At 58.6% G+C, this 14045-nt stretch overlaps 4 protein-coding genes across 4 annotated transcripts; 2 read left to right on the forward strand and 2 right to left on the reverse strand.

The window, feature by feature from the left end:
- Positions 1 to 774: 774 nt before the first annotated feature.
- VDAG_02780 (ubiquitin thioesterase OTUB1) lies at positions 775 to 3574 on the forward strand (the record flags this gene model as incomplete). Its single annotated transcript, XM_009653433.1, has 3 exons — positions 775 to 1623; positions 2107 to 2170; positions 2322 to 3574. 3 exons carry the CDS (start codon positions 775 to 777, stop codon positions 3572 to 3574), a joined length of 2166 nt encoding a protein of 721 aa, XP_009651728.1.
- Positions 3575 to 4385: 811 nt separating this feature from the next.
- On the reverse strand, positions 4386 to 5429 carry VDAG_02781 (octanoyltransferase; the record flags this gene model as incomplete). Its single annotated transcript, XM_009653434.1, has 1 exon — positions 4386 to 5429. One exon carries the CDS (start codon positions 5427 to 5429, stop codon positions 4386 to 4388), a length of 1044 nt encoding a protein of 347 aa, XP_009651729.1.
- Positions 5430 to 7977: 2548 nt separating this feature from the next.
- On the forward strand, positions 7978 to 8830 carry VDAG_02782 (Fmp45p; the record flags this gene model as incomplete). The annotated part of the gene is made up of 2 exons (XM_009653435.1): positions 7978 to 8474; positions 8566 to 8830. The coding sequence occupies 2 exons, from the start codon at positions 7978 to 7980 to the stop codon at positions 8828 to 8830; spliced, it is 762 nt and encodes a 253-aa protein (XP_009651730.1).
- Positions 8831 to 10105: 1275 nt separating this feature from the next.
- On the reverse strand, positions 10106 to 12094 carry VDAG_02783 (protein kinase wis1; the record flags this gene model as incomplete). The annotated part of the gene is made up of 2 exons (XM_009653436.1): positions 10106 to 10483; positions 10541 to 12094. The coding sequence occupies 2 exons, from the start codon at positions 12092 to 12094 to the stop codon at positions 10106 to 10108; spliced, it is 1932 nt and encodes a 643-aa protein (XP_009651731.1).
- Between the last annotated feature and the right edge of the window lie 1951 nt (positions 12095 to 14045).

The following is a 14045-nucleotide window of genomic DNA, read 5'->3' on the forward strand; positions in this document are numbered from 1 at the left end:
ACGCAGCAGCTTCGAAAAGGGGTGTGTGTACGGAAGAGCGGAGGGCTTTCGGGCCTTGCTTTTGTCTGATAATACAGTTAGGTTGCCAACCACGTTTGCAGCGCGAAAGGTTTGATCTTGGTTGACCTGCGGGCGTTCTTGCCCGTGACAGCCGAGAAAGCTCAGGTGTCTGCGCGGACAAATTGTCGGGTGCAGTCTGCCAGAGGGTTTTCCGTCCCCTCGCTTGCCCGATATCTTGGACATCCAGTGGAAAAGGAGACACTTACTTTCAAAGGAATCACTCCTGCGAACGTTGAGGCCATGTTCCAACCTCAGCTGACACCATTCGGCTCGTCGTTCTACACACCCACAGAGTCGACAGCAACATACGACGATGGAGTGCCGCTCGACATTGTTCTGAGTGCCGAGTACGCCTATGCTCCGTCTCCTATTGGGGCTCTGGAGCAGAACGGAGGACGACCGCCGCATGCCATGCCAGGGTCAGGATCTGGGTCTGGGTCTCAAAGCGGACCAAGTCGCGGACCTGGCCGTGGCCTGCGACAACAGCAGCAGCAACAACAACAACAACAGAGAATGGGATCAGAAGAAGGTTTTGATGGGCCAAACTCACGGCCGGGGGCGCCTCCAACACCAGGGCGCGACCGTGTTCATATGGGGGGCTCAGGGGAGTTTGGTGTTGGCGGTGGGTTCGGCCTCGAGGGGCAAGTCAGGAGTCCAGTATCAGCACGAACAGGACGGGACAACAGCCGGGGGAGTGCCAGCCATTCAGCCGACATGGCGGGCAGCAGGTACGACCAACACCAACACCAGCAGCACACATCACTACTTCCCGTTCTGTTCCCTTCGTCGGCGTCGCATGGCGCCGGCGCTCCTGCTCAATCTCCTGCGCCTGCTCCCACCACTGCTCCTGCTCTTGCCCCTACTCTGGCTCCTGCCTCTGTGTCTGTGTCTGTGTCTGTGTCTGCGTCTGCGTCTGCCGCCGCCGCCGCCGCCGCCGCCGCTGCCGCCACGACAGGTCAGTCGCAGGAACCCCACGGCCCATTGCACCTGCCACATCGGCCGCAGCAACAGCAAGTGCATCCGCTTCAGCGCTTGCCCCAGCGCCTGCACCAGCAGCACCCTGGCCACAGCCTTGGTCTCAGTCATCAGCACCCGCATCCGCACTCGCACGCCCACCAAACGCACCAGCAGCTCCAGCTCCATCTCCTCCAGCAGCAACACAATCACAATCAGCAACACCCTTCGCTTGCACCATACACCAGCAGCTATCAGCGCAACCGAACACAAACGCAGGCTCAGGCGCAGACCCATTCGCAGACCGACCTCCAGCACAAACTTGCTGCCAATCCCGGCTATAATATCCCCAGCCCGGCCGCCTCCGCCGCCTCGTCGTGCAGCAACTCCAACAACCCGCCCTCGACCTTGTCCTCATACAATCCGAATCCCAACGCCCACGCCGTTGCGACGCCCGCCTCATCCACCACCTCTGCCTCCGCACCAAACTCCGCCTCTGTCCGTGCTCTTTCGGCCGATATGGCTGGCGACTCCTCGGCCGATGCTGCCTTTCACGACGACTTGGCAGCTCAACAGAGGGCTGCTGAGAGCTACCAGCCTGACCTCCAGGTATGTCCGGTAGACCCTGCGAAGTCGCGCTCATAATGCCTCGTCGGTCCCTCCGCCCGTGTCGGGACCTCTCCGTCTCCGCGCCCTCCTCCCGCAACACAACCCAAATTCCGCCTTGCCCCTCGCCCCCGTCCATTCTGAACCCTAGCCACACGGCCCGATCCTGATGATCAGATCCGATGCGGGCCCCGTTGCACATCCCCTCCAAGACCCTTCACGTTTTTGTGTTATAAAAAGACGGCGCCACAAAACTACTACTTGAAGTGCCCATCATCGCATGTGCTAACCTTGGTCTCAGGGTCCTTTGATCGGGGATAGGCTCACCAGCAACGCCATCACCGCCGAGTATGCCAAGGCTGATCCTGTCTATGTTGAGAAGACGATCGTAAGTACATGCGATGCCCGCGCGCTTCATGATCTGCCTATCTGCCGACTTGGAAGCATCAGGCGCTAACGATTGGGCCCTCTGCGCCTTGTCTGTAGAACCTGCCACAGACGTACTCTCATTATCGGCCAGTTCAAGGCGATGGTAACTGCGGATGGCGAGGTGAGTTGGCTTGGGCTGCATCCAAGCAAGCACAAGGCTGCGAACTCTTCCCCCTCAACATGCTGCACATACCCTGCATTGCCTTGGGCAACGTGCTTGGTCGCAGCAACTGGGTGATTGTGAACCAGGGCTGACACTATTGTTCATTCAGCAATCGGCTTCAGCTATTTTGAGCACCTCGTGTTTACTGGCGACCCTGATAAATTGAGTCAAGAACTTGCCCGCCTCACCAGCCTCAACAACTACATTGCCAATGTCGGTGGGTACGATTTTGAGCTCTTCGAGGACATGGTCCATGAAACGCTCTCTTTAATCAAGGATCTTGCGGATGTTGTGACCGATTCGGCTACCGCCATGGCACTCCTGATGACACGATTCAACGACGCACAATGCTCCAACGCTATTGTTTACCATCTTCGTTTACTAGCGGGGTCTTGGTTAAAGGGCAATGCAAACGATTTCGAGCCGTTTCTTGTCGGCAGCGGCGGCCTGCTACAGTGGTGCAACGAGAACATCGAGGTCCCTGACCGCGAAATTGACCACATTGGCATCACCCTCCTCGCGAACATTCTACTCAAACCCATCGGCTTTGTTCTCGAGATTACCTACCTCGATCGCACACCCGGCTCGCAGGCCAACGTCTACCGACTGCCCGAAGAGGCCACAGGCCAGGACCCTGCCAACCTTGGGCCCATCATCTACCTTCTGTACCGGCCCGCTCACTACGACATTCTCTACCACAAAATGTCGTCCCGATTCCCGAACCCTGCAGCCGGTGCCCCTGCGCCTCTCGAGCTGCAGGTCAACAGGGCCATGTCATTTTCCCAGCAGCACGAAGTAGCAAGCGCCACACCCTCCCTGCATAACTTCTCAACTGTCGATTTTAGCGCACTGGCCATGCTGCCCGGGTTCAGCGGCCCGCCTTCCGCCATGTCTTCTTTGGCATCACCCACGGCAGTGTCCCCGATGCACAACGCTTACGACCCCTCGCCGCAGACTCCCTGGCTGTCGGCCCCCTTCTCGGATTCCGCCATGCAGCAGACCGCGCCGCCGGCCCCGTCAGCGGCCCTTGGCCTTCTGCGGACTCAACCTCGACAACCACCCCCCTCGTCGACGTCAGGCAGCCAAGCCGCTCCCTCCAAGCCAAGCCAGCCCGTCGACTACCAGTTGCGGTTCAGCTCCCAATGTTTCCACCTGAAGAACTCTCCCGCCGAGCCGACGTCGATGCTCTCGCAGAATGGCTATACGGAACCCAACTTTACTACGACCATGTTCAAGAACAGCCACTTCAACAAGGCCCACTATAATAACCCACAATTCCATCCTGAAGAGTGGGTGCCAGACGACGAGCCACACGACAGGAGCGTGAATAGTAAGCGGAAGATCCGTTCGAGGTCGGATTAAGAAGTGCATCATGACCACAGTGGGGGAGGCGGGGTCTCAATCATGCACCGTGTATCAATTGAAGGCCTGGTGATTGAGAAAGGTAGTTCGCTTCGGCTCCATGGTGGAAGCTGCGAGCACTTGGTGCTCTGCTGCGAACAACAGGTTCTCTTCTCAAAATACCAGAACGGTCGATTTGCCTCCTAGGCGTATTTTTTCAAGTCACAGGGACTGGTCGGCAAAGTGTCTGGCTTGGGCATAGCCATCAAGTAACTGGACATGAGGGCCGCATTGCATGATGCTACTGCAGATGGGCGGGTGCAGGATTAGGCGCAGACAAGAGAAACCTGTCATATTTCGTTGCGTTGGTTCATCGGGAGAGGGAGGGGAGCTTGCTTATGTTTTCCTTTTCATGTTCTCTCGTTTCATGGCCCTGCTCTGGCTCTGGTTTCCGCTCCCTCTCCCTCATCTTTCCTGCCTCCAACGCTCACATCCACTTATCCGACAGTGAGGTGGGCTCCATGTCTGATTTCTGACAGGGCAGAAAAAGTTCAGCGACCAGCTGTCGACTGCTTTAGTGTTTCTCTGGGGGTTTTCCTTTTGCGGGTGCGCGGTCCGCGTCTACGTTGGTAACGAGGTGTTGCTGTTTCTTCATAGCATGGTGATGGATGAGTTTGGGCCGGGGCCTCGGTAGGATACGTGTTGATACATTTTTTGTGCGGCTGTTTCAAGCGTGCGCCATCTCCGTCACCGTGAGCTGTTCTAGACTTGTTTGCCTCGACGTGTCATGAATCTGTGCAGGCATCGTCACAGATACGGATACCAGTCGACGTTAGTCCGAGCTCTCGAGCCCGAGCTCTTCCGCATCGAGCGTCCGCGACGTAACGCCAGCGGCACCAAGACGGTCGGCCAGCTCCTGCACCCACAACCCGGCGAGAGCGTGCCGGTAGACATCGGCGTCGCCGCCAAACATGTACAGCGCGTCATCGAAGCCGCGGGCGCCAAGCTCGGCGCGCACGCTCGTGACGGCCTTGCCCTCGAGGCCGCAGGGCACGAAGCGGGCCCAGGGGTTCAGGGCCTCGGGCCCGGCGACGGGCGTGTCGATGTTGAGGGCGACGCCGAGGGCCGTGACATGGCGGCGCAGGTGGACGCCGAGGGCGGCGATCTTGCGCGGGGGCCCGTCGTCGGGGGCGATCCAGACGCCCGGGTCGGCGGTCGAGGCGGTCGTGGCGACGGGGCGCGGCAGGGAGGCGAGGAGGGCGCGCGTCGTGTCCTCGAGGAGGCGGGCGTAGGAGCGGACCGTGTGGTTTGCGTGGTGCGGGGCGTGCAGGTCGAGGACGGGCCAGAGGACGAGCTGGCCGGGCCCGTGGTAGGTTGTGAGGCCGCCGCGCGGGGAGGCGGTCACGGACGGGGTGTAGCGTTTTGTTATTCTTGTTGGCGAGGGCGCGCCGTCGTGCGTGCCGGGTGTGGAGATGGTGAGGGGTTGTTGGAGGCGTGCTTGTTGGGCGGGGTCGAGGGTTGTTTGGCGGCGGCCGAGGGTGTAGGTTGGTGTTGGCGTGAAGGAGATGACGGTGGGCGAGGGGGCCACGGCGGCGGCGGCGGAGGAAGAGGAGGAGGAGGCGTCGCGGGAGGCTTTGTGGTTGAGCAGAGCGTCACGCAGGGTCGCTTGGAGGGCGGAGGCGGCGGCGTAGGAGGGGAAGCCTTTGGAGGAGGTCAGGTGGATGTGGGTGATGGTGGCGGGTGAGGAAGATGGTGATGTTGAGGCTGGCGCGCCGTCATGGTGGAAGTTGCGCGTTGAGGAGGCCCATTTTCGGCCGGCTCGCGAGGTGGGGGCTCGTCGAAGCAGGTGCCAGGGAGCAGCTGGTGGACGGACCATTGGTTCGGTGTTCGACGTTGGTCGTGGGATGTGTTGACAGACGTGGCCACTCCCACAGCTAGGTACCTATGGTAGCATGGAGTTCTGGAATTTCTCAGAGCTCGAGCTGCAAGGCAAGAATGGATCGCGGGTTGAGCCGGTGCACGGACCGAGATGGGGCCCAGTCCAGGCTCAGGGGGTTCCGCCCCCGGCTAGATGATCCGACCGAGGCCGCGGGACGGTGCTACGGTATGTTACATTGCGAAGACAAGCACTCGCTGCATCATTGGTGAATTGTTTAACTCTCGTGTAGTGTAGGCATCGGACTTGTCATCATCGCCGTCATCCCGCCCGGCAAACCCATGGCACGTGTGAAAGAGGGAGACGGTCTGGTGGTGACGCGAGAGGTACGATGACTGCACCACCCTCTGTCTAGCTAGCCGCATCCGGGCGGGACAGGTGGATTGACGTGGGAGAAAGAAATAAGGCACTACGAAATAGTGATAGGCTTTGAGAGCCCCGGGAACAGCTTGGTGTGTCTGTACTTGTTGCGCCGCTTTGAGAGAGCGTGCAGTCGATCATGTCGCGAATTGCTTCTGCGAGCGGACATGGTGGCTCAAGTGGTGTCGATAGATCGCGAACAACTTCACTAGCGCAGGAAGCCGTCGATCATCATCGATCCCCTGGGCCAGGTTTTTTCGTCTCTCCAGCGCTGTGGTAGACACCTTGCCGGCCAAGACAAGAATAGTGTGCCTGCTTGAACGGACTTGGGTGCTCTTTTTCGTCGATGGCCAGCCACGACATGCTCCCGAGAGGAGGGCCAACAAACTTCACGATGCGTCGTCTTTTCGTATCCTACGCGTACGACGTTTGTCTGTTGCGCAGACTCGCCCTGCAGGATCGAGGCTGTGCAGAAGGAACGCGCAATACAAATGGCCGACAGTCAGGCATTGGGAGGTTCGTCCCAGCGTCAGCGTCGGCAGTGCGGGACAGGCGTACGAAGCCAGACCCTGCATGTGAGGGGATGGTCCTGATCCAGCTTCCACGCGGCCTCGTCTGCTCGTGTTTCGTTTCACCGATGTGTGCGTGTGTGTGTGTGTGTATGTATTGATTGCACCGTCCCTGCCGGGGATGCTTCTTCAGGCTGAGTTGCTGCTCTGCTCGGTGCTTGCTTACATGTCTGGCCATTGCAGTACACGATTCTATGTCAGCTCATTCGGAACTGGGAGCGCAGCACCGACCATGAGGACCGAACATAGACCGAACATGAGGACGGAGGACCAACATCGAGCACAGGACGGGGCGTGTTGTGTTGTCTTGGTGACGCCTGGGCATGACGTCGCCGTGGACCCTCCGCACAGGCGTCTCCAGGTGGCTCAGCGCTGTTCCGCCCGCTAAGGCAGCGCCGAACTGGCAGAAGACTGGGGGACTGGGGCCCTCAGCTTGTTTGTTCGTCCCAGCAGCGGCGCTAGTTTGTTAGCAGCCCCCGGTGCCAGCGTCGCATTGGCCGGCGCAGGTGCTCATGTGGGGCTACGGCAGTGGTCTGTGGAGGTGTCGTCATGCAGCGAGGTAAACTGGTAGGTACCTAGAGGTAGGTGCCCGCCTCCCTTAAACGGTAGGTACCTAGAGGCACCCAGGCAGGTAGCAGCACCTGGCTAGCGAAGCTCTCGCCAACTCCGGCTCCTCGCCCTTCACTGCCTTTGCCCTCGTCAACACGTCCCACCCGCCCAGATCCCGAACATCTGATCGCTTCGAGCTTTGCGTCCCGGCTTTGCTTTGAGCTTGGAGTGGTCCCCGCATCCTCCTTCGTCCTTCGTCCTTCGACCTTCGTCCTTCGACCTTCGTCCTTCGTCATCCGGTTGATCGTCCCTTTTCCATCGGCTCTTTAATTGTCCCCCAAACCCGCCCGCATCCTCTTCCCTCTTTTAGACAGCTCCTGCTCCTGCTCCTGCTCCCCATTCCGCTCTTGAGCCAATCTCCTCCTCCTCCTTTGCCATTTCCATTTTGCATCGGCATCACCACCATCACCACGACCACCTACGACTAATACCTTGCCCCCCCTTACTTACTCGACATAATACTAATGTGAGTACTACCACCAAGAGCCCACCCAAGTGTCTACAACCTGTTGCCACTCTCTGTTCCTGCGCATTGCTTTACACCCGCTCGCGCCTGCAGACAGACGGCAGGGAGATGCAAACTCCATCAAGACCTTGCTTTTGCTGACAAGGTCCTCTTCCTCTCCCAGCGTCGCCTGCCGACTTTTTAATACGCCCATCCACTGAAACAGTGTCGCGCATCGCCATCTCAGGCCTCGTGTGTCGTTGAACAGGCGAGAGCACACAGTGAGTGAACCGCCGTCCCCCAACCTTGTCTTGTATCGCCTCCCTCCCTCTTCCCCTTCGCCTCTCTCCCTCTTTCCTTGCCCTCCTACGCTTCCTGCCACCGACTCGCCCTCGCTACTTTGTTTTGCGAGAGACAATTTATTGACCCAGACCCCGCGGCAGATCCCCTCCTGAGCTCTCGACAACATCAACATTCTCGAGCTGCTTCAGACAGACCCGTCGCCATGGTCAGCCCAAAGCCCGCTGCTGGCACCGCCGGCCTCATCCTCCTCTCGGGATCGCTGGTCCTCATCTTCTTCGTCATCCTCTCGGGTGTTGCCAACACGTCGCCCCTGAACAAGACGTACTTCCTCGAGGCCGACACCTCGGGCATATCCGGCGCCCGCGACGTCACCCGCTGGACCTACTTCTACTTCTGCGGTGACAACAACCGCGACTGCTCGAACCCCCGTGCGGCGCCCGCCTTTGGCCGTGCCTGGGACGGGAACGCCGCCAACGTTCCCGACGGCCTCATCGGTGGCCATGCCGGAGATACCACGAGCCGCTTCTACTTCTACATGTGGCGCTTCGGCTGGGTCTTCTACCTCATTGCCCTCTTCTTCATCGTCTGCGCCTGGTTTTCTTCCTTCCTCGCCTGCTGCGGCCGCCTCGGCTCTGCCATTGCTGGCCTCGTCTCCGCCGCCGCTCTCTTCTTCTACACCATTGCCGTTACTCTCATGACGTGAGTCTTCCTCTCTTCCTACACGTGTGGTCGTTGAAATAGCCTACCGTGCTGCCCTCGTCACCCTATAGCCCAAACTAACGCGTACCAGCGCCACCTTCGTCAAGGCCCGCGATGAGTTCCGCTCCGCCGACCGTTCTGCCAACATTGGCACCTACGCCTTTGGTTTCTCCTGGGGCGCCTGGGCCGCCCTCTTCCTCGCCACCATCGCCTTCTGCTTCGGCCTGCGCGGCGACAAGACGGCATCCTCTGGTGGCTTTGGCGGTGGACGCCGCTGGGGACGCCGCCGTCACAGCACCCGCTCGCGCCGCAGCCACGACCTCGGCAGCCGCCGTGTCAAGGACGACTACTCCTAAATAAGGGATCTCTACTCGTATCCCTTTTTTTCAATGGAGTCGCATGGGCACAGACCCGAAGCCTCGCGTGCTACGAGAGACGTTTTCACGTCAGGAAGCGCTGGTTGTAATGGGCGACGTAATGGGTGACGACGGTCCTTTCATGGCGTTAACAAGACGGGGAGTCTACGGCCGGACACTCGGAGGGCGGGGATCCGGGGAAGGAGAGCGACCGTCACGGGATACACCAGGGGGCAAGGGGCGTTTCTCCTCCAGAAATGTCCGCCCTGGACTTTTGTGGAGGATCTACTTTTGAGTTGCACTTTTTTGGATCTCGCGTCCCCTTTTTCATGTTGATATTTACGAGGAGCATGAGTGCCTGACGAGACAAATCTAAGATCATGAACTGCATGCCTGTGATTCCAGTGGAGTGCTCAATCCTGTCGTACCAACCAATGTGAAGCAATGCAAGCTGCACATCTTGGGCCAGTCTTGTTTCGATAAAGGTGTATGTACGACAAAGACAGATGGTACCAACAAGCAACCTACAGACATTGGCCATTTGGATCCAAACAGTACCTTCAGCTGCAAGTATAAGCCGTCTCCTCCCGAGTGATAACCTTAGCGGACCGAACGAGCGGAATGCGCCAAGTCGACTTGGTCAAAACAAAGCAGAAATCACATGGTAAATCGTCCACTACCATCTCACCATGTCGTCATCCACAGCTCAACCACCTCGGTCAACCACACGACCCAAACCCAACAAGTACCAGCACAAAGAGGGAGAAAACATCTTTTCTCGTGAATGGCATCAGTATCAAGTAAGAATTCGTATTCACCCGATGCTATGACCCCGCAAAACCAGCGGCAGAATGGATCTAGCGCCTCGCCGCCAGCCCCTGATTGCTCCGCGCACGGCAGCTCCTGCGCCTACTTGTCCCGAACCACATTCAGAGTCTCTCATACTTTTCACCCCCCCCTCCCTGACCTCCACTATTTCGAGCAAGACGCGTAAACCACGTCTCGTACAGCAAAGATTCGACACCGAAAAAGAAGAAAATGCACCTCGAATCCCCATTTCGTATACAAGGGGTCAGAGTGCGGCCCCCCCCAACCTCCACGCCATGCGTTAGAATAGCTGCTCGTGATCGTAAGAGTTGAGAAAGTAAAGGGAAAAAAAAGAACAAAAGAAAAGCCAAAGTGTATGCCTGGTGCCTGCGAAGACCTGCTTCTCTGTGACGAAAGGGAAGTATCAAAGTACATGAAGCCAGCTTGCTGCAATATCGATGGCTTCTTCTAGGCCAGCGGGCTGCCGACGGGACTGACACCGAGCGGCGCCGCATGGAGCGCCGGCTTCAGTGAGCCCGCGCCCAGCTTTCCCAGCCGCTTTTTCTCCAAGACGCCCTTGACCCAGTCGGCGACCTCCTCGTCATTTGTAGATGATGTCAGGTTCATGTTGCCGACGGCATCGGCGACGGCGTCGGCTTCCTCGCCCTCCTCAGCCTCTTCTGCGATCGTCTCCGGCTTGGAAAGAGGTGCGAGCCAGGGGTGCTGGAGAAGCATGGCATACGTGGGACGGTCCTTGGGCACCTTGTTCAAACAGCGCTTCACAAAGTCGCGCGCTGTGCTGGAAAAGCCCTCCGGCAGGTCAGGTGGGTCACCTTCGACAATCGCCTAGGGAAAAAATGTCAGTGAGGATTATGAGAAGGGGCCGGTGAAGATATGACGTACGCTCAGTTGGCTGAAGATTGTCGAAGACACCTCCGGTGGGTAGGGATACTGGCCCATGGCGCACTCGATAATGGTAAGACCCAAGCTCCAAATGTCGCTCTGCACGCTGTAGGTGCCGTCGGCACCCGTAGCCATGCCACCGCCCGATATCCTCTCGGGCGCCATGTAGCTCTGGCAGCCAATATTGGTCTTGGCCATGCTTGCGACGAGGTTGCCGCTGACGCCGAAATCGCAGACCTTGACCTGGCCTCGCGTGTTGACGAGAATGTTGGTAGGCTTGACATCGCGGTGGATGATGTTGTGGTCATCTTTCAGCGTCTTGAGGCCCTGGACAGTGGAATATGTAATCTTGCGAAGCACGTTCTCCGGGACGCCACCAGTGTAGAGCTTATCGATGGAACCACCGTCCATGAACTCGATGCAGAGATAGACCGCGCCCTCTTGGAAGAAGGCCCCGTAGAAATCGATGATGTAGGGTGAGACGCACTTGTGCAGAATCACAAGCTCGCGAAGAATCGTCGTAAACTTGGCCTCCTCGAGCTCTAACCTCATCTCCTTCATCGCCATGATAACACCAGTCGTGCCATCTTCCTTGGCTGTGGGCGTAGTTTGTTGAGGGTCGACGGTATCGTCGCTCTTCGCCAGAGCCGTAGGGTCCGAAACGGAGTGATCAAGGCTCTTGACGCCGCTGAGACCTGCGCCAAACCGCGGTTTCCTCGGCTTTGTGTGCTTCACCTTGTACACTGTGCCATAATTGCCCTTGCCGAGTTCGTCAAGCACCTCAACCTCATCGAGTGATATGCGGAAAGTCTGGCCATTGGCAAAGTTGACCCCAGTTCGTGTAATTGTGGCCGCGCCGTCAAATGTGATCCAGCCTTTTTCGGAGTCAATGTACTTTTTGAAGTCGTCCATCTTGGAGCCAAAGCTGTTGCCGTTGCCGTTCGCATTGGCATTGCCGTTTGGTGCACCGCCCGCTCCGGGTGCGGGGTTGGGAAGGGCCCCCCCAATGGCTGACAGCGTCAAGCCCGGCTTCTTCCGTCCTCCGGACGCCTTGGTAGGGATGGCGGGGGCAGAGTTAGGCAGAGGGCCCGGTGTTGGGCGCATCATGGGTATGCCACCTGGGAGCCTCGGGACGCCGCCGGGCAGCATGCCGCCGGGCGACTGGCCAGCAGGGGAAGCCGGTGTGCTGGGAGGAGCGTTCGGGGTGACGGGTTTGTTCATTCGTTGCAGATGCAGCGCTCGTGCCCTGGCCATGATATCGTTCTGAACACCACCGCCCATCATGGAGGCAGCGGCCGGCCGGGGGCGACGAGCGTCGCCCAAGAAGCCGAGGGGTGTGGAGGAGGCGGTCATATTGGGAGGGTCGGAGACGGTACGAAGAGAGGGGAGCCTCCGGATATTGTCAGGAGGGGAGTCGACGGGACCCTCGAGGGGTGTGCTGGCTTCTGAGGAATTGACTGAGCCTGGGGATGCGGGGCTGTCGAGACCGTCTGGGCCATCGTACGTGCCGTCAGGCGTCGCGGGAACAGAGTCGGGCGTATTGAGATCTGCCATCTTGCCTGTCGAGCAATGTGTGCGTAGGGAGTGTCGGGCTACGTGGGCTATGCTGTCGCGGTCGCTTTCGTGGTGGAAAGAAACACCCGAGTGACGGCGAAGGTGACGAATCCGAGCCCAAGTCGGCCTTGAAAGTACCTAGTTGGGGAGGGGCAGAAGAGGTAGGACTGCGTGGCGTTGAGGCTCAACAAGGCTTGATCATGCGGCGGGCTCTCAGGACGGTTCAGGTTGGGATAAAGGGTCGAAAAACACGCCAGTCGGGCGCAAGAGACGAAGAGGGGCGAACTGCGGGAAAGATTTCGGTGATACCGACGTCTTATACTGCACGCTTGTCGGTTGAGGGCAAGGCGGTGGGTTGGTGGTGGTCTGCAATTGGGCCCGTAGCTGGTGCTTTCGGGGAATGGCTGGTGACTCGCTCAAGGTTGATGAGCAGCTTGGGGCGAACTTTTTTCTTCTTCTTCGTCTTCTCTTCTTCTTCTCTTCTTTTCTTGGCTACCAATGTTGAGGCGGGTGGGAGACTTGGGATTGGCGAGCTTTTAGCTGTTGCAAGCTGGGTTTGTCAGGCGCAAGAAGGTGAAGGAAGTGTTCGTGGAGCAAGGCGCTGGCTGGCTGCTGGAAACCGGGCGTATACTAAGGCAGGTGCTGGTGGATAATCCCAATCGCAGTGGAGAAGAAGCAGCAGCAGGCAATGGATGGTGGGGGGAGGGGGGGAACGATACACCGCAATGGGCGGATTAGCACTACCTAGCTTGCCTAGGTAGGTACCTACCTAAGGTAGTACCTAGGTCAGGTAGTCTGGCTGGCAGGGAAGTGGGGTGCTGATGTACCCATCCAGTATCGGTGACGACGGCGGATGGGATCTCTGACAGGGTACCGGGTGGGTAGGCAGAGGGGTGGGAGATGAGCTGGATGGGCTTTGAGGTATCGTATCACACACACATGTCCACAAGGTACCTGTAGGTTCGCTGCAGGACCTGCCTGACCTGGGTCGACAGACAGACGCCTCAAGACACCGAGGGTAGGATCAAGTTCAGACGTGGATCGTGGCGCTCGTCATGCACCATTTCACCTTCGTCGCGGTACCTCATGGGAGTAGCGAGCTACGGACGAAATGTACAGGCCCATCACCGCCATGACGGGCTGGAGAGCTGACCTACCTACCTACCTACGCCAGACCACAGTGTACGGCCGGTCGGAACTGCTCCGTGTCTAGGTAGGTACCAAGTCGTCCAAGCCATGCATGCCACCGGACAATTGCTGCTGACGGCAAGGTCCAAGGGTTGAATCATGATGCCGCAAAATAAAATCCCAGTTGCCTTACATACCTGTACAGCGTCGTCGCTTTCTAGGTGTCCCATCTGGCCCTGGTCTGCGCGAGCAGTACCCACCACCTGTACCAGACGATGTACCGACCTCCCCAAGCACCTCACCTTGGTACCTCGTGGGAGAGCTATCACCAACCTGACAGGTGCCAAAGAACTCTGCCGGCATCATCCGCCCAGTTTGGAGAAGCCCTCAACTCTCTACCGTGCCGATCTTTTGATAGCATTCGTCAGCGTGTCGCCCCTTTCATCATGTACGTTTGTGCACCGCGCGCGCGCATCATTCGATCAGAAGGCCCGGGGGGACAAGAAGCTTTCGCATGCTCATCACTTTTCACTCGCAGAATCCCCAAAAAAGGGTCTACATACCGGTTCCGACGTTACATCATCCAACATTTCAACTGTGTTTTTTTTTTCGTCCCATCTGCACGAGACGAGGGCGCGCCAAGGTCAAGAGCCAAGGAGGGAAGGGTAGGGCCTTGCAGCCCATGGGCTTCGTCGTTCGTGGGCTTTCGTGCCCCGCGCCGACAGCCAGGCCCCCTGTGCTGGTCCCTATCCCCACCGTGGGACGATGCCTATGACGTAGCGTGTAGCGCCAGTACCTGTAGAACGCAGTCTGCGAGTCTGTG

This window comes from Verticillium dahliae, genomic scaffold, assembly GCF_000150675.1.
Source record: "Verticillium dahliae VdLs.17 supercont1.4 genomic scaffold, whole genome shotgun sequence".
Lineage (NCBI taxonomy): Eukaryota > Fungi > Ascomycota > Sordariomycetes > Glomerellales > Plectosphaerellaceae > Verticillium > Verticillium dahliae.